Source organism: Mercurialis annua, linkage group LG2 (assembly GCF_937616625.2).
Source record: "Mercurialis annua linkage group LG2, ddMerAnnu1.2, whole genome shotgun sequence".
Lineage (NCBI taxonomy): Eukaryota > Viridiplantae > Streptophyta > Magnoliopsida > Malpighiales > Euphorbiaceae > Mercurialis > Mercurialis annua.
In genome coordinates this window covers 42,480,693-42,501,729 of record NC_065571.1, presented here as the reverse complement: position 1 = coordinate 42,501,729, position 21,037 = coordinate 42,480,693, and the positions used below count along the sequence as shown (strand labels likewise).

The 21,037-nt window shown below is 32.2% G+C and overlaps 3 protein-coding genes across 7 annotated transcripts; 1 reads left to right on the top strand and 2 right to left on the bottom strand.

The window, feature by feature from the left end:
* Positions 1 to 825: 825 nt before the first annotated feature.
* LOC126670107 (putative protease Do-like 14) lies at positions 826 to 6,792 on the bottom strand. Of its 5 annotated transcripts, XM_050363767.2 has the most exons (11): positions 6,624 to 6,789; positions 5,670 to 5,778; positions 5,484 to 5,579; positions 5,251 to 5,390; positions 4,076 to 4,365; positions 3,906 to 3,966; positions 2,502 to 2,632; positions 2,099 to 2,219; positions 1,909 to 2,001; positions 1,585 to 1,709; positions 1,259 to 1,478 (listed from the first exon to the last, which is right to left on the bottom strand). In XM_050363767.2, exons 2-11 carry the CDS (start codon positions 5,743 to 5,745, stop codon positions 1,436 to 1,438), a joined length of 1,176 nt encoding a protein of 391 aa, XP_050219724.1. In that variant the 5' UTR covers positions 5,746 to 5,778; positions 6,624 to 6,789; the 3' UTR covers positions 1,259 to 1,435. The 5 variants fall into 5 exon arrangements, with proteins under 5 accessions (XP_050219725.1, XP_050219724.1, XP_055960800.1 ...); XM_056104825.1 differs by having other exon boundaries at positions 5,251 to 5,579; positions 5,670 to 5,761; positions 6,624 to 6,792; XM_050363765.2 differs by having other exon boundaries at positions 5,251 to 5,579; positions 6,620 to 6,791.
* Positions 6,793 to 15,501: 8,709 nt separating this feature from the next.
* On the top strand, positions 15,502 to 16,540 carry LOC126668528 (uncharacterized). Its single transcript, XM_056104671.1, has 2 exons — positions 15,502 to 16,235; positions 16,327 to 16,540. Exons 1-2 carry the CDS (start codon positions 16,036 to 16,038, stop codon positions 16,538 to 16,540), a joined length of 414 nt encoding a protein of 137 aa, XP_055960646.1. The 5' UTR covers positions 15,502 to 16,035.
* A 2,194-nt stretch (positions 16,541 to 18,734) lies between these two features.
* LOC126668527 (uncharacterized) lies at positions 18,735 to 19,793 on the bottom strand. Its single transcript, XM_050361718.1, has 2 exons — positions 19,230 to 19,793; positions 18,735 to 19,118 (listed from the first exon to the last, which is right to left on the bottom strand). The coding sequence occupies exons 1-2, from the start codon at positions 19,791 to 19,793 to the stop codon at positions 18,735 to 18,737; spliced, it is 948 nt and encodes a 315-aa protein (XP_050217675.1).
* Positions 19,794 to 21,037: the final 1,244 nt, after the last annotated feature.

Genomic DNA, 21,037 nt, shown 5'->3' with positions numbered 1-21,037 from the left:
ATGCACCGGTCTGGTTGATTTGCATGCATAAAACCTATTTAGATGTCTTAGTCTAGTTGATTTTACTAGCCATCTTTAAAGCTTATACAACATTTAATTAAAATTTTATGTGATTAACCTAAGTCGTCTAGGTAATTTGCTGGGCTGGATTCGATTGCTATTTAGGTGGTTGGTCCTTTAGCCTGTTAATATTGGACTGGGCTGGGCCAGTGGAAAGCAGTGAACATATTAAGCATGCCCATTTGCAGGTGGATAGACATTCAAGGTTAGAGATACTTTTAAACCTCGTTAACTTTTAAGTGGGCGGCTCTCACGACCTGTTTGCATGTGGTTCCGGTCCGAATTGGTTCTTGGGCCAAACACGAGAGTTGTTCGTCTCGTCGATACAGTTCCACTCTAGGTTGATTTGGAGTTTGAACTAGCCCGGTACGGCTTCTGAAAGTTGATGGGTTCGCTTTATATTGGGCTTCAACGCACAGTTTGATTACAGTCTATAATATATAGGATTCAAGGCTCGAAATACAATTGGGTTTGACCCATTAACTATTACAAACAGTGTACAATTAAAAAATAGTGGACTGGGTTTCAAACCGGGCCCAATTCCAAGCTTAAACGAGCCCGAAAATATGAAATCATGTCTGAATCATCGTTGTGAAGATTTGGGAAGCATTGTGGGAGGCTGAGGAAGGAGTGGCGGCTACGCCAGCAGCAGGTCGTTTTTTGTCCGTTTTGTCTGTTCTGGGTCCGTTTTCGTCCGTTTTTTATGTTTCGGGTTTGTATTCGGTTCGAGATTCATTCAAAAAAGCTCAAAACACATTAAAACTCTCAGGAAAATATTGAATCAAAGTCAAATATGAATCTGGAGGCAGTTGTAAGGCAATTTTCAGGCAGTTTACAGTAAAACAACATATAAATTGCTAAAACATTTTAAATACATTAAAACAAAAAAATAATGTAATGAATGCATAAGTGTGAATGATATTGAAATTGGGTCCTCAGGAGTACCGTTTTGAGTCTGTGGCTCGTTTTCTGGTAATCCGAATGTGGAATCCAACTTAGGATCTGTGTGTTGCAGGGCGTTCTTGAAGGATTGTCGTGTTCTTAGCTCGTTTGATTGACTGGTGTGTGTGCATGGGCTGTGTATGGTTTGGACAACACTCTATTCTTGGGGGAGGTTCGGTTCGTTCTTGGGTCAATTTTGAATTTAGTTCTGGACCCTTGGATCAGCTGGTTAGGGGTCCTATTTATAGTAGTAGGGTTAGACTAGAAGGTAAGTTAAATTAAAATTACTTTCTACCTAAGTCAGAGTTTTAAAACACTGGCACCACTACCAATATCATCTAAATTACAGAAATTAGATAGCTATACTAAGTAAATTGGAGCTTGATTTGCTTGAGCATGCACATAATTCTAGCCACCGTCTAACTCTCCCATATCAACCTAGCCCTCTTCTCCCAATTGGAGGGGCCACCGGCCAACTGAAAACAAAGTAGGCCACAAACACCAAACATGTACCACTTTTATTCCCACATAATTAGCTAAAACATTTGAAAGAAAATATGAACAAATGTGGAAAGAGATTACCTATTATATCTATTTGGACCAACCTTACCAACAACCATAGTTACATTCAAACGAGATCCATCACTTGGCCGTAGCACAGATAAATTCACAGGCTTCCCAGCCTTGTCCCATATCAAATCTAAAAACTAATAATAATAGGAAACATAATCATTAATTCCTTGGTGGCATGTAAGTGTATAAAATGTAACTAGGTTTTCTCGTTTTCTATGGAGAATAACATATTCCGAATGACTAATATAAAATGTCTAAGTTTGGTGTTAATTGCCCATTACCTACAAGTTCAGAAGGCAAATTGATTTTTAAGTCTATAATAAAGTGATGTACCTCCAAAACAGTCTCAACACATTTTCCATCACATTCAACAATGACATCAGTTGGCACTATTCCGGTATAATAAGCAGTTGACTTTGATGAAACCTGGTTGGAAGTTCGCTAAATGAGAAAAGGAAATGAACAACCAACTAAAATGCATATATAATTCATCAAAAATTAGTTGCCAGGAGGAAGAACAAACCTCTCTAACAACAACACCTTTAAAGATATTTGGAAACTTTTGTCTCACAAATTCCAAATAACGTGCACTTTCCACATAAAGGTTGGACAACTTTATTCCATGCCAAGGTAGAAGATATTGTCTAGACCAAATCAAGGAGTTTAGGTGCACAGTAAGCATATGATAATTATCTTTAAGGCTTATGGATATCAGTATACGAGCATATTTTGTTAAGCAAAGTAAAGAAAAGAAGCATGAGTAAGAAGTCGATATTCTAAATTTTAACTAAAAGCAAATTGAAAATGTATGTCATAGTATAGATTACATAACAATAATACTACCGGAAATTAACAAGTACATAGATCATTATATTGAACTAATAAGAGTGACATGTTATAGCAATGAAAAGACAAATAGAGCACACCTGCTTTTCTTAAGTTCATCCCACCACCTTGAAACTATATTGATGGGTAGAAAAGGTGTACAATAAGGATGATAAAAGTTTATTCCAATTACCTCTCCGTAGCAATTGATAATTGGTCCCCCAATGCCATACTATCACCAAAATTAAAAAAAAAAGACAAGCAATTAATGTAAAAGAAAATAAACATAATATTACTTGGAAAGCTTTCATTATCTAGAAAAATCAGAAGCAAAATCAAAGTTATTCTATATGACTTGGCAAACTCATGAACTGTAAGTGGCTGTTGGGCTGGGGTAAGAGTAAACAACTACTTTAGATTGTTTATGCGAAAATCTACTAACTGAAGTAATAAATCCTAAGCCACCTAACTGTCCATTTAGGTTATCACTGTCAATTCATTAATAGAACAGGTATTTATGTAACATTTGCAAGATAGCAAAGTAAATAAGAGTTCAACAGCGTTGTATTAGAGGCAGTACACTTTATCCTTATATGAAATCATGGCATTTCTGCACGTGATATTTAGATTCACTCTTCTATAAGTGATATATTTAGATTCTCTCTTAGAATTGTGCAAATTTTCATTCAAGATTAACATTATCATTCAATACTCTATTCCTTTTGAAAAACAGCAGCAAAGATGTGTGAATATCATAAATCATAAACAATTACAAGAATTTGTTATACTTAGAGTCATCTAGTTCACCAAACCCCACACCCACACCCCCCCTATAACAATGATCATGTGTCCACATTTTCTCTACTTGATCGTGATAGTTAATCCTTTAAGTTTGTTTTTTTAAGGAGAAAGATAATGACTAAAATCCTTTGCATTAGGAAATATATTTGCAAATTACACGTTTAAACTTCCAAGTAACACTTCCATACCAATCTTATTTCTACATTAAACAAGTCCTTTTATGTTATATTATAACCATGTGCACTCCTCATTAGAATAAAAGCAAGTATCAGGTGTTGGACAGACACATTTACTGTAATGTCCATCTAATTATTTATTTAAAAAAAGTATTAAGATACTTGATATAGAATTTCGGGTATTAAACTTTGTAGGTCACTAAACTCTCACTAAGTTTCACAATGATTGAGATCTTTTTAACACACCTAGTTGTGCACTTCAATGGAAGTAATTACTATAATACATAGACCTTCCTTTTGTATCCTGACAAGAAATATCCTTATAGCTTATTGTTACAATTCGGCCTTTTGTTTTGCCTATTAATCAGGGGTAGAGAATGTTGTAAGCTAATATTGTTAATCCTAGACTACTTTATATATGATTTCTTGCAAATTCATTATTGTTGTTAATATAGTGCATCAATTTACTTTCTAATAATTAATAAAATGTGCAACAAAATTATTTACACATGAAAAAGATGTCCTTACTCTAGAAATTATAAATTCTGCCCTGAGAAGCTCTTTGCAATCCAATCCGGTGTATTCAATGCTGTTACACAAAAATGAGAAAAGACATTTTAAAAATGGAAAACTAGATGTCAGCATAACCAATGCGTCAAATTCATGTCAATCCTTAAAGTTACTCAATTATATCATACCTGAATTTTCCACCAACAACCATAACAGTATATTCTTTATCATGATTGCGACCAAGAGCTAATACTGTATCCCCAAGTGTTAAATTAAACTTGAAAGTCTGAGGATGGTATTCGGGTGGTTTCTCATCCAGCAAGTTTGGATCAATGCTGATAGAATCATCTACATCTCGCAGCCTTACTGGTGAAATTGACATTCTTGTTCGAAACTTTATAGCAGCAATATTATAATGGAAGTCATATCCTATTATATCACCATCACATGCTATACCAGGAGACTGAATCACTGCAATCTGAAAAATTAAATTATAGCTTATAAATATTGTAGTAAATTATTGATGAATCACCAAACTGAATCCGAGCTGTAACGACCTGCACACCACAAGCAAACAGAGGTCAGAAGGAACTCCGGTGGGGGTCACCGGACGTTCACTCCGACGCTCAAGTAAGGTTTTGAGGTAGAGGAAGAAGAAGAAGAAGAGAAAAGAGAGTGCTTAGAGTAGAGAAAAAGAAATTACCTAGGGTTTGTCCTTAAACCCTCTATTTATAGTTAGGGTTTAAGGACAAACCTGCCTTGCTGGCAGGCTGTGAGCCCAGTGGTCCCAGAAATCAGTTATGCTGACGTGGCAGAATATCCCTGCGGGTGGCACGGGTTGTTAGGTGTGTCAGAGGGAACATTCTTCACGTACCTGTCAGAAGATCTCCTGTGGTCCCAGGATCTGGTACACGAGCGTATGTTTCTGGGCAAGACCCCGGAGCCCGGTTAGACCTTGAAGCCCGGATAACTTGGGGACCAAGTTATCATGGTTCTGGTTCCTGAGGGTATCTCGAAGCCCGAGTCATAGGATCCGATCTTTCGGGTTTATGAACTCGGAGCTCGGTCTAGGTCTGAGTTGAATATGACTCGGAGCCCGGATAGAATCCTTGGTCCGACCTTATCATACATGAATGTCTCGGATGATGTTTGAATGTCCATCGATCCGGTGACCCCCCAAGTCATGTTATCTACGATTTCGAGAAGGTCGGACATTGTTACCAGGTCGGTGAAATGCTTGACTTAGTGATGTTCGTTCCTGGCGAGGTTGCTTCGCCCCTACTAGATGTGCTACGTTATCAATTATAATTATTGATATTATAATAGGATAAGTTAAATTATGAAAAAAAAAAAATTAACAAACCTTGATACCGTTCGCTACAGAATTTATATGAGGTTCAGGTCTTAAGATACTGGCGGTAGTTAAAATGGTATTACAAAATTTACCATCAATGTTGAGGGATTCTATGACAAATCCAGAACCTTCCAATATCTCTCTCTCATCTTGTATGGAATTGAAGATTATAGACCAAAAGTTAAAGTACATAGAGACATGTAAAATGCATTTTAAAACAAAAGGAAAATTGTGGAACTTACCTGAATAAGAAACGATGCCAACAACTGATACAGATGCTTTCAGAGCAACCATCTTGAGATCATAACTCAAATTATTCGACAAAAGTTTAGAGTTTCCTATTCCATTAAACATATCGATGGAGTAAACAGCACAGATAAGAAGTTGAATATGAAATTTAGTTGCAGGAAAATGTAAAAAAATCTCACTCTTCATATCTTCACGAGACTCCCGATTCCAGGGATTAGCTTTTACCCACTCTCGCATTGCATAATGTAAATTCATTTTGTAGTCCCCTTAACTGTTGAGTAATTGTATCTATTCAAATAATTGGTTGAACAAAATTAGGAAGACATATCTGATTATTCATGATTGGAAGCATATTAAGTATAAAGTAGACATAGATTTTGTTTTCTTAATTATCGATCCACAGACATACTAAGCAGCCATGATATAAAATGGCTATGTTTTTGAAAGCTGGAGAGTACAAATTGAAGCAAATAAGACACCTATTATTGCGGTATTGCCTAACATTCAACATACACTTGGAAGATCAAAAATATAAATGTTGTAATACCCAGAGTGCTTAGAATTCTACTCATGGAACATTTTCACATATTGATAAGATGAGACACAAAATAATGGAGAATAAGAGCTATAAATTAGAAGTTTAAATCTTAACTATGTAACCAAGGATTCTCAACTAAATTTTTTAGTTGGGGAAGTTCATTGATCAACCCTAAAAATACATTTTTTTGTAGGTGTATTTTGGATTTCCGCAGGTTGTAGCAGAAATCTAGTTGCTGTACTTTTACTATTGTGTATCCAGCCGGCTAGAATCAAACCGCACCAAAGTTTCTGAGGATGTAAAATGTTCAAATCGAACGGAACTGAACTACTTGTTTATGTATTTTTTGTAGTTCAGTTCGGTTTGTATCAAAACTTAGCTCAATTGTTTTTACTCCCCTGGATAAAAAAAAATCAATTGCTTTATAATAACAAACCGAATTTACCAAATATTTGAGTTGATTACACAGCCTGGGTGTGCATTGTTAACTAAGAGCTTATTAAGTAAAAGTAATTGAGTTTGAAATCTCAAATTATTCATAAACAAACCCTAATTCAGCAGAAAAGGAAAATATGCAACAAAAGCACCTACTTACTAGGGGTTGTGGATTCAAAAGCAGCGAGATTTTTGGGCGCCAAGCTGCTGCTAGTACTCCTTCATTACCAATACCTTCAAACACAGCTCTTCTTATAATGGGTTGGGTTTTTTATTATTAAGAGGGAGGAAATTACACCCTATGCCTCATATTTTATAAAGTTATACATTAGTGACTCATAAATTAGTTTTATCTCTCATTATTTTTTTAAAGTTTTTGTTTAGTCCTATTTTACCCTTTTATTGTCACATGTTAATATTTCTCTTCTCTCGTACATAACATGTGACCCACCAACATGGTGTCCGACCAGAAGATTTTGTTGGGGTAAGAGAGTTCGAGAGCTGTCGTGGCTCAGGTGGTGAAATTATTGTTGAGTCAAAAATATTTGCTTCCATTCAAAAATGCAAGTTATATGATTCACATAATTTAGTAATTTTCAATTTAGTTATATTATATTACTTATTTTTGTACTCACCTGCAATTTTTTTGGTTCTAGCTGGGGACCATACTAACATAAAAGAAAGACATTGTTTAAGGTTCCAAGGGCCTCTGGAATTTAGCCTTTTTAACCTCATTTACTTATCCTTTAGGAAGAAGGTTTTGGTGAAATTATTGTTGCCACTACTAGAACAAAAAGGTTGATTTTTGATTTACAATTATTTGATCTTCTGTGGATATTAGCTCATTGTACATAAAGATGGACATCAAAAGCATAAATAGATTAAAATTGATTCATGACTTCACTTTTATATAAAAAAATATTTGATATTTGGTTGATTTTCAGTTGACAACCGGTTGATTTTTAGTTGACATATGATTTGCATTTGGTTGATTTTCAGTTGACAACCGGTTGATTTTTAGTTGACATATGATTTGCATTTGGTTGATTTTTGGTTGACATTTAGTTGATCTTTAAAATTTTGTCAAATCACAAAAGAAGAGTTTAATAAATTTAAAAAACGGTTAAAACAGTCGAAATCGACACTTGTCAACCTTAAGGAGGAGAAAATTGATGATAATAATTTTGAATTGTTTTCACGTAAAAAAGAGTTAATTGGTTGATATTTGGTTGACATTTAGTTGATTTTTAGTTGAAATTTGGTTGATTTTCAGTTGAGATTTGACTTCTTTTTTAAATTTAGCTAAATTACAAAAAAAAAAGATTCAACAGAATTAAAAAACTCATAAAAGGTAGAAATTAACACTTGTCGACCGAGCATCTCCAATGGAATGCTATTTTTTATGCTAAATTTAGCATGAAAAAGTGGTAAAATGCTATAAATAGCATAGCATTTCAATTTTTATTCCAATGCATAAAGTTAAAAAGATATGTTATAATTATTTATTAGGATTAATATCTCTTAATTTTATTTAATTGTTAATTATTTAGTAATTTTTTTAATTAAATATTTTAAATTAAAATTTATGTAATATTTTTTTAATATAATATATTTTTTTATTATATTGATGTATGGTCTACTATTAAAAAATCAAATCGATGTCGTAAAATTAAATAGAAGCACAAAATTTAAAATGAAAAAAAATAAAAAAGTAAAAAAATAAGTTAAAATAATAAATGCAAAAAAAATAACCGTGGTAAAATTGTAATCAATAATGAATTGCTATTGGTTGTTGTAGTTTAGCATATGCTATAGTCTATGCTAAATTTAGCACGTGATATATCATATGCTAAATTTAGCACATGATATAGCATATGCTAAATTTAGCACAAACTATAGCACTACATTGGAGATGCATTTTAAGATTAAATGCTAAATTATAGCATTAACACTCCATTTTAGCATTGCATTGGAGATGCTCAATGCAAATTAATAAATGATCTACTATTTAAAATTGATTATAAAAGAACTTAGTATAATCAAATTAATTTATTAAAAAATTAATATTTTTAAAATTAAATTTATAAAGTGAAAAATAGATTAATATTGAACTGAAAATACATTTATTAGGCTTTTCGTGATAGTTGGTGTAAACTCCAATTAAAATCAAATTTATGTGAACTTGATATCAACACAAAGTCAACTTTATGTAAACTTAATGTCAACTCAAAATAGACTCTTAGAAAATTGATTATAAATTTAAAAATAACTTATTATAATCAAATTAATTTATTAAAATACTAACATTGCCAAAATTATACTTATAAAGTGAGAAATAAATTAATATTAAATTGAAAATAAACTTTATAAAGCTTTCCGCAAGTAAACTCAACGTCAACTCATAGTCAAGTTTATGCAAACTTGATATCAACACACAATCAACTTTATGTAAACTTGATATCAACACAAAAAAATATTAAAGCTGCAATCATTTTATACGGATTTGATATTTTTAATTTTAGCTTTTAATTAAATGTTTGTAAAATTAATGTACAACTTAAATTAATATTTAAGTTTATGTAATTCGATATTAACTCAAAATTAACTTTATGTGAACTACAATATGTTAAGTGTTTTAATTTATTTTTTCTTATTTTATTTGTAATGATCGTGGAGTTTAGAGTTTAAGAATTATAAATCATATTAATTCTACCCACCTACACTCTCACGTGACTTCTTTCCATTTCCTTCCCAAACATCAAACGCTAATTTTTTTTTTGTCAAACATCAAACGTTAATTACTCCACCCACAAACTCATACATACATATTAACCCAGGAGCCATTTTGCTTCTCTTCTTCCAAACCGAACAAAATGTCACCGCAACAACGGCGTATCTGCTTCTTTCGTTAAACACCACCGCCGCCTGTTCTTCTCCGTTTCAAAATCTCAAACGAACAATTCTCCCTATCCTTCTCATCCTCTCTATTACTTTCCTACTCTACGTGTCTCTCTGCTTTCTCTTCCCGTCTTCCGTCATCTGCACTGCCATTGTCTCCGCCGTCTCTCTCATCATCCGACCACTACTAGCTCCTCCTCTAATCGTCATTCCTCCAGTAACCGCGTTTCTCCGGCACTCTCCATTTGTTGATTCTCTCCCTCTTTTCACTTTCAGTTTGACCAAACGGTCTTCTGCAAAATGAAATTTAAAAATTAATTCATAACAAATTAATTTGTGCATGCAATAAGTAAAAGCTAGACTAAATATAATAAAAACAGTTGCAATTAGGTTGGAGTGTAACACATTTTAAGTCCATCACCGCTCCATCGCCAAAATTCCCATTGATTTGCCACGAGAAAACACCAACAAGCACCAAATCATTCTTTTCTTTCTTCAACTAATTAACAACACAATTTAAAATTTATATTTCCTGTTCATCAATTCTTGCTCAATTTAAGTGAATTGGTTTCAATTTGAATTCACCCAATTATAATTTAACTATTAAATCAAAAGTTTTCTGTCAAACTTAAAACTCTTTCAATTTCAAATTTTAGTTATAAAACAAAATCTAAAAACATAAAAAGGTTGATTAAATAAAATTTTGGTTTTCATTTGAGAAGTAGAAACTCACCAAAATAGAGGCTCATCGTCAATTTTAAGAAAAATGCAGAGCGAAGAAATAGCGGAACGGAGTAATGGCGGAACGGCAGAATGACGGAACAGGGTAACGGCGGAACGGCAAAATGACGGAACAGGGTAACGGCGGAAAGGATAAAGAACAGCGACATTGACGGTGATAAGAGAAGATGGTTATGATTTGAAGAAAAAGAGGGAAGAAGAATGGAGTTGGTAAGGAAGGGCAGAATTGTCCTATTTTAATAGTGAATCACCGTTTTTTTGGTTTGAGGTATTTATGAAAATTTAATTTTTTTATTAAGAGATATCTGCATATATTTATTAGGTGATGTATTTATGAAAGCAAATAGGCTATTTGGGTGATTTGTGTGCTTAGCCCCTTTTTATGTGAAATACGATATTTGGAGGCCCATTTACTTTTGCACCATGCGGTCCATATCTTTATTTTAGGCACCTGATTTTATTAATATTATATCTTATTTTTTTGAAATCTTTTCTTTTTTACGGATATTTTTTATTTTCCTTGTTCTTGGCAGTTTCTTCTCTCTTCTTCCTCAAGACTTTTGCTCCACGTTCTTGCGGTTACTCCATTATTCCTTTTTCTTCTCGTTTTTTTTAGATTCATCTCCATGACTGCTCCCTATTTACATTGAGATGTGCAGTTCTTCAATCTGTAAGTTTTTTTTTGATAAAAATTAATTATCGTCGTTTTTCTTAGTTATAGGTACATGCAATTTGATTTTATCATCTGAAATTTGATTCTCTATATGATTTTATCAATTTTAATTGTTTTTTGTTTATTTAGGATAATTTATTTTCTAGGGTTTGTAATTTATGTAATTGAAATTTTATTTAGGTTTTGTTCTTCATTCGTTTTTAAATAGTTATGTATAATGTTATTCAGTGCTTATTTTTGATGTAGATCTTGTTTTTATGTTGCATCTTTAAGTTTTATTTGTATATAGATCGTAAACTATTTTTATATTTTTGAATTTTACTAGTTTCAGTTTTAAATTATTAGATCTTACTACTTTATTGTTGTTTGTTTATATATGATTATTAAGTTTTTTTTTTTGATTTTTTTATCTGTTTTGTGTTGAGTTGTTCAATCTAGTTAGATTTCTGTTTTTTTTTTGTTGATTTATCATGTTTGTTTGTTGATTTTTTTTTAAATTTACATCTGTTTCTTTCATTGATCATGTTTGTTTGTTGATATTTTTATTTGTTGATTTATTTATGTTATGTAATTTTTTGTTGTTGTGTTTTGCATTCACAGGTTCTGTATATTTTATTTGTTAATGAGGAAGAAATATGTTGGTCATAAACCGGAAAGAAATCAATCTTCCGCCGATACACGCTCCGATATGTCAAACACAGATATTGTCGGTGATGAGACTACGTCCAGGCAGATTGATGACTCACCTGCTGTTGAGACTACTGAAGTAATGGAGTCTTCCGAGTTGCATGAAACCGCTTTAAATAAGGGAGATGACGCTGCACAACAAAATATTTCCGTTGAAAAAGAGGACTCTGTCTTGCAGCCTATTATCCCAGAAAAGCGAGATGAAGCATTGGATGTTGCTGATAAACCGCCACGAGCAAAATATACAAAATTGATGATTATTCAAAATCGGTTAAAAAATGTATCTCCCGCTGTTGATCAGGACATAATAGCACTAGAAACTGTTGTAACTGAATCACATCAGTCGGATCAAGAATTATCCAAACCAGCTTCTCGATCTTCGAAGAATACTGGAACTCCTTCTTTTCTTTCGGATATGGCTAAACTAAAGGCATCATACACTGCCAAAAAACAATCCAATCAAGTTTCCGACGAAACTAATGCGAAAGACAGTGTTGTTGATGAACTTGTTGTACCGGAAGTAGAAATACAGAAGAAAGTTCGTGTTATTGTGAAGAGGAAAGTGACATTTGAGTCGACTGATGATGATAGTGGTGCGGATAAAACTGATAAGGTATTAAACTATTTTTATGTTAATTTTATGTTAATTTTTTTGTTTTTGCCCTGTTATTTTTATCATAAAGTTATGTATATGTTTCTTCTGCAGCAATCGCCAATCAAAAAGAAAATTATCAAGTTTGTTTCTGGATTGAAGAGAAAACCTTCCACTAAAGTTTGTGATGATGAAAATGTGGTAGTTGAGAAATTTACAAAGGTATGCTATTTTCTATTTTATTTATTTGCTTTCGTAATTATGTTTTTTTAATTGAATGTTTTTTGTGATTTATTATTGTATCTGTGTGTGTTTGATATACTTATTTTTGGATTGATTCTTTAATAAGGCTTTCATTTTGGTTGTTGATTTATTGTTAACTTTGTGTTGTTTTGATGTTAATTTTATCAGTCTGTCAAGACTAAGACAAGTTCTGGTGCCTTAAAGAACAAAACTTCTATTGAAGTATCTGATGCTAAAGAACTTTTGGATGGTTCTCCCCTTAAGGTATGATATTTGTTATTTTTTACTTGTCTTGTTAATTATGTTTGTTTTAATTTATTGATCTTTTGTGATTTATTTTTGGGTATATTTTTTTAGTAATGTTTGCATTTTGGTTTTTGGTATGTTGTTGATTTTTATTATTTTGTTGTTGGTTATATCAGTCTGTAAAGACTAGGTCAAGTTCTAGTGCATCTAAGAAAAAAACTTCTATTGAAGTTTTTGAAGCTGAAAAAGTGTTGGATAATGCTTCTCTTAAGGTATTTTTTTATATTTATTGTTAATTTAATATTTCATCTTTCTATGTTAATACTATTAAACAATTTTCTTTTTATTGATTATACATTTTATTATATTATAATTTTTGTACTTAGTTTTGATTTATTTACATTTAGACACTTTATTTTCTGACTGTGGTTGTTGATATTTTGTTGATTTTGTGTTTAATTGTTGTTGATTTATAAGATAATTCATAATTTTTTAACAGTTTATATATGTGTTTATTGTTTTTATATTAACCTGTTGTTTGTTTTCATGTTTTGTAATAGATGTGGTCTCCTTGTTGGATACTTAAAGATATTCCTACGACAAGGATCGATCATTGTATGAAGCAGCCAGTTATTGACAATTTGAAAAGCAAACTGTCGGGACATCAACAACAATTATTTAATGATACTTGCTTTGGGTTTTTGCTGGATATGCCAAGTTTTTCTTTTCAAGGGAAAGTTATTCATTCGATGTTGGCAAGGAAGTTGATTCATCCGGAGCAAAACGAGATGTGGTTTGGTGTTGGTGATTTAAGAATCAGATTCAGTATAGAGGAATTTGCTGTTCTAACTGGATTGAATTGTATCGGTGAAATTCAGAAGCTTGGCTTTGAGAAAAGAAGTGGATCGCTCTCCGATAAGTATTTTGCTGGTTTGCCGAAGGTGAATAGACAGTCTGTGACAGAGTGTTTTTTGTCTAACAGATGGGATTGTGATGAAGACGCTGTAAAGATTGCTTTTTTGTATGTCTTGGAGCTTTACTTTTTATCCGCTCTTGATTTGAACTTTGTTGAGAAGCACCATTTGGACGTTATTGATTCAGGGGACTTTAATTCTTACCCGTGGGGTAAAGAAATTTTTTTAAATACTCTTAAGTGTTTTCAGCGTAAGAATCTGTACAGTAAGTCAAAAACTGGTTTTGGCTTTTACAGATTAATTGGTTTTCCTATTATCTTACCTCGGATGGTAATATATGTATGCTAGAAGGTAATAAGGTGCCAAGAATGTTGAATTGGAGTTCGAGCACAACTCCTTATTTGACTGATTTGGAGAGCGATTTTTTTATTCTTGGTTCAAAGGTATTTATTTTTATTCTATATTTATATTATTATTTTTCTAGTTTTGTCTTAATCATTTGTTGATTATTTTTTTATGTCTTAAAATATAGCTTATGTTTACAAGAATTGCTCCTACTGCTGATGAGAAGAGTATTTTAATGTTGGGAGGTTCTTTTGGTTGTAGGAAGAAGAAGGCTGGGACCCAAAGAAGTCGAAGTGTAGACGAAGAAGATCTTTCTGCTGTTAATGATGACACTGTTTCTGGGTCAACAATAGGTAAACAATAAATCGACAGCTTATCAAAGAGGGTTGGAAACCTAGAAAAGCAGCTTAGAACTGTAATATCATATCAGTCTGCTATCAAGAATGATTTGAAATGTTATCATGATGATCTGAAGAAGGATATTTCAGAAGTTGGAGCTGTTTTGAATGGTTTTGTTATTAAAATGAACCGTTTTTTGAGAAGTCGGAAGATATTGTGGTTCAATTTTAAACTTATCTTATTATTTTTATATATTTTGTCATAATTTTGATAAGTTAGAATATCCTATTCTTACATTTTTCTATTTTGTAGCATGGTGATGATGAAGGTGATGAAGGCGGTCAGTTAGACGATTCATCTGCAAGTAAAGATGGTAATAAAGAATGTGATGCGAAGAACGAGAAACTTGAATATGATTCTGTTATGGAGAATGAGCATGACAAAAAAATAGACGATGTGCAAGCTGAAAAACTTGAACATGATTCTGCTCCAGAGAATCAGAATGACAAAGAACTAGACAAAGTGCCAGCTGAAAATGATTTACTTGATGGTCAACAATGTGACATCAATATTACCGAGGTATTTGTTTTTTCTTATTTAAAGTTTACTAACATTTTTTGTTACTAATTCTTTTTAATTTTTTCATGAAGGCACAAATTGATTCAGATTTAGTATTCACTGATTCTGAGATTGCTAGGCTAGACGAGACAATTGCTAATCATTAGAAGAGCTTTGATTCTGATCTTGGAAGTAAAAATGTAAGTTTGTTGCTTTTTTTTTTATATTTGTTTTTTTCTTTTGTTATTTATTCATTATCTGTTTTTGATACAGGAATTGAAATCAAGCGAAGGAGTCCTTCAATCTTGTAATGTTTTTATATTTTTATTTGTTGATGAATTGAAAAGTTTATTTGCTATTAAAATTTTCTTGTTAAATTTGTTATTTTTTATTGTCTGTCAACACAAAATCAACATCTTGTCAGCCTATATTATATTTAGTATTCTCAGGATCCATGTCAATGTAATTTTGTAATTAAACTATTATTAATTATATATAGAATTTATAACTTTTAACTTATTTATATTTTATAGTTATATTCTATATGTCTTTTTAACAATAAATTTTTAATTTTTGTTGACTTTTTTTAATTAGATGCAGTTGGAACTGAAATGTCATTCGATAATGTTCATTGTCCCTTCATCAATACTGTTTATACTAAGGTTGATGCCTATAGAGATGCTGACATTTTTTCATGGATTGATCGAGGGTGGAATGCTGTCAATCGGTAATTTAATGTTATTATTGTTTATTTATATTTTATTTATGCATCTCTGTTTTTTAACTTTTATATGTTTTTTTTAGTTGTTTTGCTGGTAGATCAGGTGTTGTCAATCCTCCGCTTGATCTTGGGTGTGATTTACTGTCAAAAAAAACTTATTTTCATACTTTGAATTATGTTGGTGGCGAACTTTCTACCAATGTAAGTCTAGCATACTTTTGTCTTTATTTTATTTTATATTTGTTTAGCTTTTATCTTCCTTTGTAGTTTGTTGATTTTTTTTCTTTTTTGCAACAACATATCGACATCATCTTTTATTACTTGAGAAAGAAGCGTCAATTGCTGAATATTACTAGGCCAAACTTCTCAACCACTGATACCATCTTCAGTCAGGTTTTACATGCAGAATATCATTCTATTTTTACATCTGGTTTGGCTGAAATTGAAGTTGGTGCTGAAAATACTATTCTGGAATACTATTTGGGTAAAGGATGCAGATATGGTAAGTCATGGACTTTAGTGGATGACCTTTGCCCTGTGATTATTTTGGACCCAAACCATTGGATTCTCGCGCGGGTTAATTTTGAAGAGTGTAAGGTCTATGTTTACAATTCCATGAGGGATGAGACGATGGATGCGACTGTGGCAAGTTATATGAAGTGTTTTAGTAACTATCTTCCAAAGTATTTGAAACAATTCGATTTTTATTCGATGAGGAATAGTCAGGCATCATTTGCTCTGTGTTCTAGTTTTGACAGCAGATACAATCCATTTACTGTTGTAAATGTTGCTGATTTGCCAATCCAAAGCAATAGGTCAGTTTTTATTTTTATTTTTGTTTTTATTATGTTTATATTTCATAATTATATTTCTGTTTTTTAGCTTTTATATTCTTTAATATTACAGTGATTGTGGAGCATTTGTCTGTTTATTTGCGGAGTATTTCATTGATTCGAAGCCTATTCCCCCAACATTTTCTAGACATAAAATGGAATTGTACCGTAACTGCCTTACTCAAGATTTGGTTAAATATGGGAGGTGGAAGATTGAAAAGGGGTATTCAAGTAATGCTGAAGGAACTGTCAAACTTCGACGAGAATTGAGGAAGAAGAAAACCTAAAATAGTTTTTTATAATGTTTGAACTGTTGTGTTGTTTTTATGTTTAGTATTTTGTTTTTATTTTTAGGATGGTTTTAATTTGTATTAGACCTACTTATGTTGTTCTTTTATATTGTTTTAAGTACATGACTCTTATAATTACTTTATAAAATTTAGCTAGCTGAATATCTTGTTATTTTTGGTTTTTATTGCTTTTTAACTCAATGTCAACACACAATCAACAATCAGTCAACAAAATGTCAACAAATTATTTATTTATAAACAATTGTAATCCTTGGTTGTCATTATCTTATATATTGTAACTTAATATCATTTATAAATCATCAATAACAGAACTATTTTTGTCATAATAGTGTTGTTATATATATATATATATATATATATATATATATATATATATATATATATATATATATATATATATATATATATATATATATATATATATATATCAACAAAAATCAACAACTTATCAACAACAAACTAACAATCAATCAACAAGCAATTATAATTTTTGATAATTCGAATAGTTTTATGAAACAAATGAAATCTGAAAACTGTAAAGATAAGAGTAATTATTTTTAATCATAATCATCTCCTGCATATTTTTTTATTGTGGCCTATTTTCTTGGAAGCTGAACATGATAGGAGTATTTTACTCCTATATTTAGGGTCGATTTTAGTCGGTTTTCATTATGTGTAGTATTGTTTTTATACATTATTTGGCGTTTTTACGTTTAATAGTGTTTGTTAGTGTTTCAGTGGAAATTAGGTGAAAACCGACTATTTGGGGCAAAATTATGGTGGATTGCGTGTACGAGTAAAAAGCGTAGCTTGCGGACGAAGGAATTGAAGTTCACGAACGAGATTGAGGAAAAAAAGGGTTGTTCCCGTTCGGAAAAGAGGTTTCACGAACGGAAAACATGCAGAGTGAGCATGAGTCCCGAACGGAAAAGCCTTGTCCCGTTCGGGACTCAAGAAGGAATCAGATCTCAAAGCTTTCAGTCTACAGTTTTTTCGAACGTGAATGGTTTGTTCCGTTCGGGAAAGAAGAAAATTGGGCATGTCACGAACGGAACTATGGCTTCCCGAACGGGACAAGAGTAAAACACGCATGCTTCAGGATTTGATTTGGACTGAAATTCTTCCTCAACTCACAATTACAACTCCTATTACAAATTGATTTGCAATACGAATTAGAAGACTCCGGAACTCCTCCTACTATATAAAGACCTTGTATTAGCCTCAATTTAACATGTAGAATACGTAGAATAATTTAGACTACATTAGTTTTATTTTTCATTCTCTTAAAATAGCGTTTTAGCTTCTATTTCTCAGCAGTTTATAAGTAGTTTATTATTAGTTTCTGCAAAGAACGATTGTGAAGATTTCAAGTTTAATCTAGACGATTCTTCCGAAATTGACAACTCCGGTATTTATTGTTCTAATTATGTTTAATTCTTTATCTTCTTCTTTGTTTAATTTAAGCTTAAGCATGTGTAACTAAATCCTTTGTTCGGGGATTGATATGAACACTTAGACTAGTTTTCGAATTGGATTAGGATTTATTAAGTGAGTAAAATTGTGTTTTAATTACTAAGATTAATGCTTGAATTAATTTGATCACTTAGTTCATGATTTTGTGTTTAATTAACTAATTGAGAGATTGTTAATTAAATAGACATAGGTAATTAAAAACTTAGAGGAAAACACCGTGAGAGCGGGTTGGAATTTAGGTAGTCGTTGAGTTTGCTTCATAATTACAATTTAGTTATTTAATTCAGTTTTAATATTGTGAGAGCAAGTTAATAATTGATTAGCTAATTAGGTTGTGATTTTATTTGAATATTTGAGGCTTGAGAGAGCGGGATTCGGTGCATTAGAATAGCTCGATTCACAATAAAATCACTAGATAAATTTTGATCCATTCTTCTACTAGTTTATTTGGAATTATCAATTCTTGAGCTTTTTACCATTATTGTTTAAACTTCGATTTATTTGTTTAAATTCAGATTTTTAGTCTAATTACTTGAGTTAATTCACTTTAGATTATAATTAGTTCACACAAATCCATTTATTTTCCTACTAGCCAATTAAAGAATATTAGAAATTAGTTGTTTAGTTCATTGTTCCTTGTGGGATCGATACTTGGTCTTCCAAGTTATATTACTTGCGCGATATCGTACACTTGCGATTATTTGCCAACAGAACACGTATTCTTTGATCTTTTTTCATGACCTGCCACAAATCTTTTTTTCTTCGGTCTGCCGGATTTTGTTCTTGATTCTGGCGGGAGCACGATGACTTCTTTAACTTCTTGTGGTATATTCCATGTTGATTTATTTGTCATGGGATAAACGGTGTGGCTGTATGTGTTGATGTATGTCTCAGTCATGTAGTACTTGGTGCAATAGAGTAAAGGATTCTTGTTGTATTTCCTTATCACAGCAACTGCATGAGCACACGGTATTCTATCTATTTGAAATATGTTGCAGCAGCATGTTCCTTTCTCCAAATCGACCGAGAAAGGCGTTATTGTCTTTGTGACAGTATATATATTGTCATTTGCAGGGCTGACCTGATAAAACCAATTTTTAGACATAAATATATTTTCTTATATAAATCAACAACAAAGTAACATACAATCAACAACATATTAACAATATACCATAAACAATAATCAATTTACCGTTAGATGCAGAGACTGAATGTAGTTTTCATTCAACATTTCTTCAGCTGTTTTTGACATGTCTGTCTTCGTCGCCCTTGCACGCTCTCTATTTGCATGACTCCATTTTTGCACAAGTGAACGTAAAAACTCTAGCATAATCGTTATTGGCAGTTCTCTTGCAGCTATGTTTGTGGCATTCAATGACTCAGCAAAGTTGGACGTCATCGTCGAATACCTACTGTTTCGTGATTTAATCGTTGTCCATTTCTCTAATCCGACTTCTTTGAGATATTCCCTTATTTTCGGGTCTACCTTGTCAAGTTCTTTCATGTGTTTTTCAAACTGCTCAATATTGTATGCTTTCGCTGCACCAAAAAAGTGTTCTCTGATTTCTCCTTTCGCTTTTCTATATCTCGCTTTGACATTGTTAAAGAGATGGTATGTGCATATCCCATGATGCGCCTCGGGATATATCTTTTCAACTGCTTTGCTGATGCTTTCATGTCGATCGGAGATTATGCACATTTCGTCTCTTACTCCGAATGTTTCTCTAATTTTCTTTAAAAAAAAAACCACTCCCATGATTCATTATTTTCTGAATCTACCACACAAAATGCAAGCGGAAATATTTTATTTGCGGCATCTTGAGTTGCTGCTGTGAGAAGAGTTCCTCCATATGCTGCTTTTAGAAATGTTCCATCAACAACAATAATTGGCTTGCAAAAACCCCAACCTTTAATTGAAGCATTCAATGATATGAAAACATATAAAAATCTGTTTTCCCTCGTTTCCAGTTCGGTAACAGTGCCGGATTTGTTGTTTTCAAGGCATGTAGATAAGAAGGCAACAACTGGTACGAATCCGCCGGATTTCCTCTTGTAAGGTCCAATCCCTTTTCTTTCGATTTCCAAGCTCTCTGGTAGCTTAGTTCGACTCCATACTCTTTCTTCATGTCTCTAATAATATCTGCTGGTGTATAAACAGTTTTGAAATTTGTATACTTGTCTTTTATGAAATTTCCAATTAATTCGGATGTCGCCTGCCTTTTATCAGCCATTCTTTCAGCCACTTTGCATGTGTGTTTTTTGTTGAATTTTCTAACAATGAACACGTCTGTTTTCTTACTTCTTGACGCTCTTAATCTCCATTGGCATTCTGATTCATTGCACATTGCAATATACTCTATTTTGCATGACTTGTAGGATCTGAACTGAAAATGATTTTTTATTGCATAAATACTTAAAATAGTTTTCAATATGCGTTTGTCTCGGTATTTTTGACCTTCTTCTATTTCCATTTCCTTTATCTCATCAATTACCAAACTGCCCATGTATGGACTTTGAACTTCTTGATCTTCGTTTAACATCCTCCCCATATCATTTGCATATTGAAAGATGCTTGAAACTGAATTTGAGTCGTCATTATTTGTTGATTGGTTTTTCTGTTGACAAATGTCTTCTATCGTGTTTTCGTTGTGATGTGTTGATCTTGATGATGATACATAGGGGTGTGCAGTATTCGGTTAAAACCGAATTAACCGACCGAACCAAACCGAAATTTTAATTTGGTTCGGTTTTTTGTTAATTCGGTTCGGTTTTGGTTTTCATTTTCAAAAAGTTTGGTTAATTTGGTTCGGTTCGGTTTTGGCTATGGAATTTCTGAATTAACCGAACCGACCGAAATAACCGAATTATATATATTAATTGTGTTATTTTTGTAATTTTTTAAAAAAAAGTTAAGGTAATTTTGTAATTTTTTTAGAATTTAGTTACTAAAGCCCCTAAAATTGTACTTAAATTATAAATTAGTATTCAAATTATTGTTTT

What these genes read in the sequence shown, in the direction of transcription:
- LOC126670107 (XM_056104825.1), bottom strand. Translation starts at nt 5,745, where the DNA reads ATGAATTTACATTATGCAATGCGAGAGTGGGTAAAAGCTAATCCCTGG. An exon ending in CTGTAGCGAACGGTATCAAG is followed by an intron (nt 4,366 to 5,250) that starts GTTTGTTAATTT and finishes TTAATTTTTCAG; the next exon opens with ATTGCAGTGATTCAGTCTCC. An exon ending in GTGTTGAGACTGTTTTGGAG is followed by an intron (nt 1,710 to 1,908) that starts GTACATCACTTT and finishes TATTATTATTAG; the next exon opens with TTTTTAGATTTGATATGGGA.
- LOC126668527 (XM_050361718.1), bottom strand. Translation starts at nt 19,793, where the DNA reads ATGGGAGTGGTTTTTTTTTTAAAGAAAATTAGAGAAACATTCGGAGTA. An exon ending in TTCAGTCTCTGCATCTAACG is followed by an intron (nt 19,119 to 19,229) that starts GTAAATTGATTA and finishes TGGTTTTATCAG; the next exon opens with GTCAGCCCTGCAAATGACAA.
- LOC126668528 (XM_056104671.1), top strand. Translation starts at nt 16,036, where the DNA reads ATGAGGGATGAGACGATGGATGCGACTGTGGCAAGTTATATGAAGTGT. An exon ending in TTGCCAATCCAAAGCAATAG is followed by an intron (nt 16,236 to 16,326) that starts GTCAGTTTTTAT and finishes TTAATATTACAG; the next exon opens with TGATTGTGGAGCATTTGTCT.